Source organism: Monoraphidium neglectum (genome assembly GCF_000611645.1).
Source record: "Monoraphidium neglectum strain SAG 48.87 unplaced genomic scaffold scaffold00075, whole genome shotgun sequence".
NCBI lineage: Eukaryota > Viridiplantae > Chlorophyta > Chlorophyceae > Sphaeropleales > Selenastraceae > Monoraphidium > Monoraphidium neglectum.
The window spans coordinates 631-2,274 of NW_014013553.1; the positions used below are offsets into that span (position 1 = coordinate 631).

The 1,644-nt window shown below is 67.5% G+C and overlaps 1 protein-coding gene across 1 annotated transcript in view; it reads right to left on the reverse strand.

The window, feature by feature from the left end:
• Positions 1-263: 263 nt before the first annotated feature.
• Positions 264-1,644, reverse strand: part of MNEG_0841 (component of oligomeric golgi complex 4) — a gene marked incomplete at both ends in the record, with an annotated part of 8,550 nt that continues 7,169 nt past the window's right edge. Inside the window, 4 exons of the mRNA XM_014050668.1 lie at positions 264-624; positions 836-903; positions 1,212-1,334; positions 1,558-1,638. Of these exons, the coding sequence (XP_013906122.1) occupies positions 264-624; positions 836-903; positions 1,212-1,334; positions 1,558-1,638 (633 nt within the window). The remainder of the gene's footprint in view (positions 625-835; positions 904-1,211; positions 1,335-1,557; positions 1,639-1,644) is intronic.

The following is a 1,644-nucleotide window of genomic DNA, read 5'->3' on the forward strand; positions in this document are numbered from 1 at the left end:
TGCCACATTGAAGGGACCACCCCTGGAGGTTGCGCGAGGCAGGAAGTGCAGGCGTCGCGTGTGGGTGTGCGTGTAAGCATTTGGTTGGGTGGCGTTTGTGTGTGCGTGTGTAACCATCACATGCGTTTTTGTGCAGTTGTTTTAGGGTGGATTGTGATCAAGGGTGCCCCCCAACAATCCGCCGACCACCCACAAGGTGTGCCAGCCAGCAGCAGACAACGCAGTACTCAGGCAGGGGCTGGACCCGCACTCGCGCCTGCCTCTCAAGCTTGCCTGTACTTAGCCTCTGCCGCCTGCATCGCCGCCGCCGTCTGCTGCTGTGCCTCCGCCGCCGCTGCAGCCGCCGCCGCCGCCACCGCCGTCGGGGTCCCCCCTGCAGCGTCGCCCCTTCCCCCGACGCTCCCTCGCCGCTCGACGGCCCCCCCGCCCGCCTCGCCGCCGGCCTGCTGCTGCTGCTGCTCCCGCTCCCTCTGCTCCTGCTCCTTCTGCTGCTGCTCCTTCTGATGCTGCTGCTGCGCGAAGTGCTCAGTGAGCGCAGCCCTGACCTTTGAGAGCATGAAGGTGTTATACTCCTCAGACCGCTGGATCAGGAGAACAATCTCCTGAACCAAAGGCTCCACAGCCCTGCAGCGGTGCGGCGGAGCGGCGGCGGTCCAGGGCTTGGGGGTTCAGTGGGAGGAGGTTTTGAGTCGGGCGATGATCGCGTGGGTGCGGTGCAGGCTGCGTGTGCGCGAGCGGCAGCAGGAATGGCTGGCATTCACAGTGGGATGGCCCGTGCCCTGACGCTGCTCGCCGCACCCTCCACCAAAACGTATCGAGCGCCCGCCGCCCGCACCTGGGGTCGGGCCCCTCGCCCCTGCCGCCGCCAGCGCCCGATTGGTGCCGCGCCGCGTCGGCCGCCACCTGCGGGCACGGGTGCACGTGTGCCGTGCAGACGGCTTGAGGGCCTCGGTGATTTGAATGAAGGGCCCCTGCGTTGCAACACCTGCGCGGCCGGCACGCGTCCCCAGGCCCCCCACACAAACACCCTGAAGACGTCTCTGCCAGGAAGGGGTGACACACACACACACACACATACACACACACATACACACACATACACGCACGCACGCACGCACACACATCATGAGAGCAGGTCCCACAGGTCGCAGCACGCCGAATGCTGACTGATGCCCAGGAGCCGCGTGGATGCGTGCCGCGTGCACGCCCACCTGCGCGACGCGCCGCGCCTCCATGAAGCGCTGCATCATGCGCAGCCCCTGGGTGTCGCACTCCCCCTGGACGGCCAGCACCACCTCCACCAACGCCTGGGGGCCAAAGGTGGACGACAGCTCCTGCGCGCAAACGCATGGGGTTGCCAGCGGGCGGGGTGGCGTCGTTTCCCGGGGAGCTGTGACATGCATGAGGATTGGAGCCTTGACTTGCAGCGCGGCACAGCGCCGCATCGCGAGCCGCGGCTGCAGCAATTGACCTGGCGCCCACGCTGTGACCACGGGCTGCGCTCCGCGCCGCTCGAATGAGCTGGCGCGGCCGGCCGGATGGGCAGCTTCCGCTAACCTTCTCGTCCTGCTCAGCCGCCATCGCCAGCTCCCGGAACAGCCCCGTCATCGCCGCCACAAAGTCGACACCGGCGGGCCCCTTGGC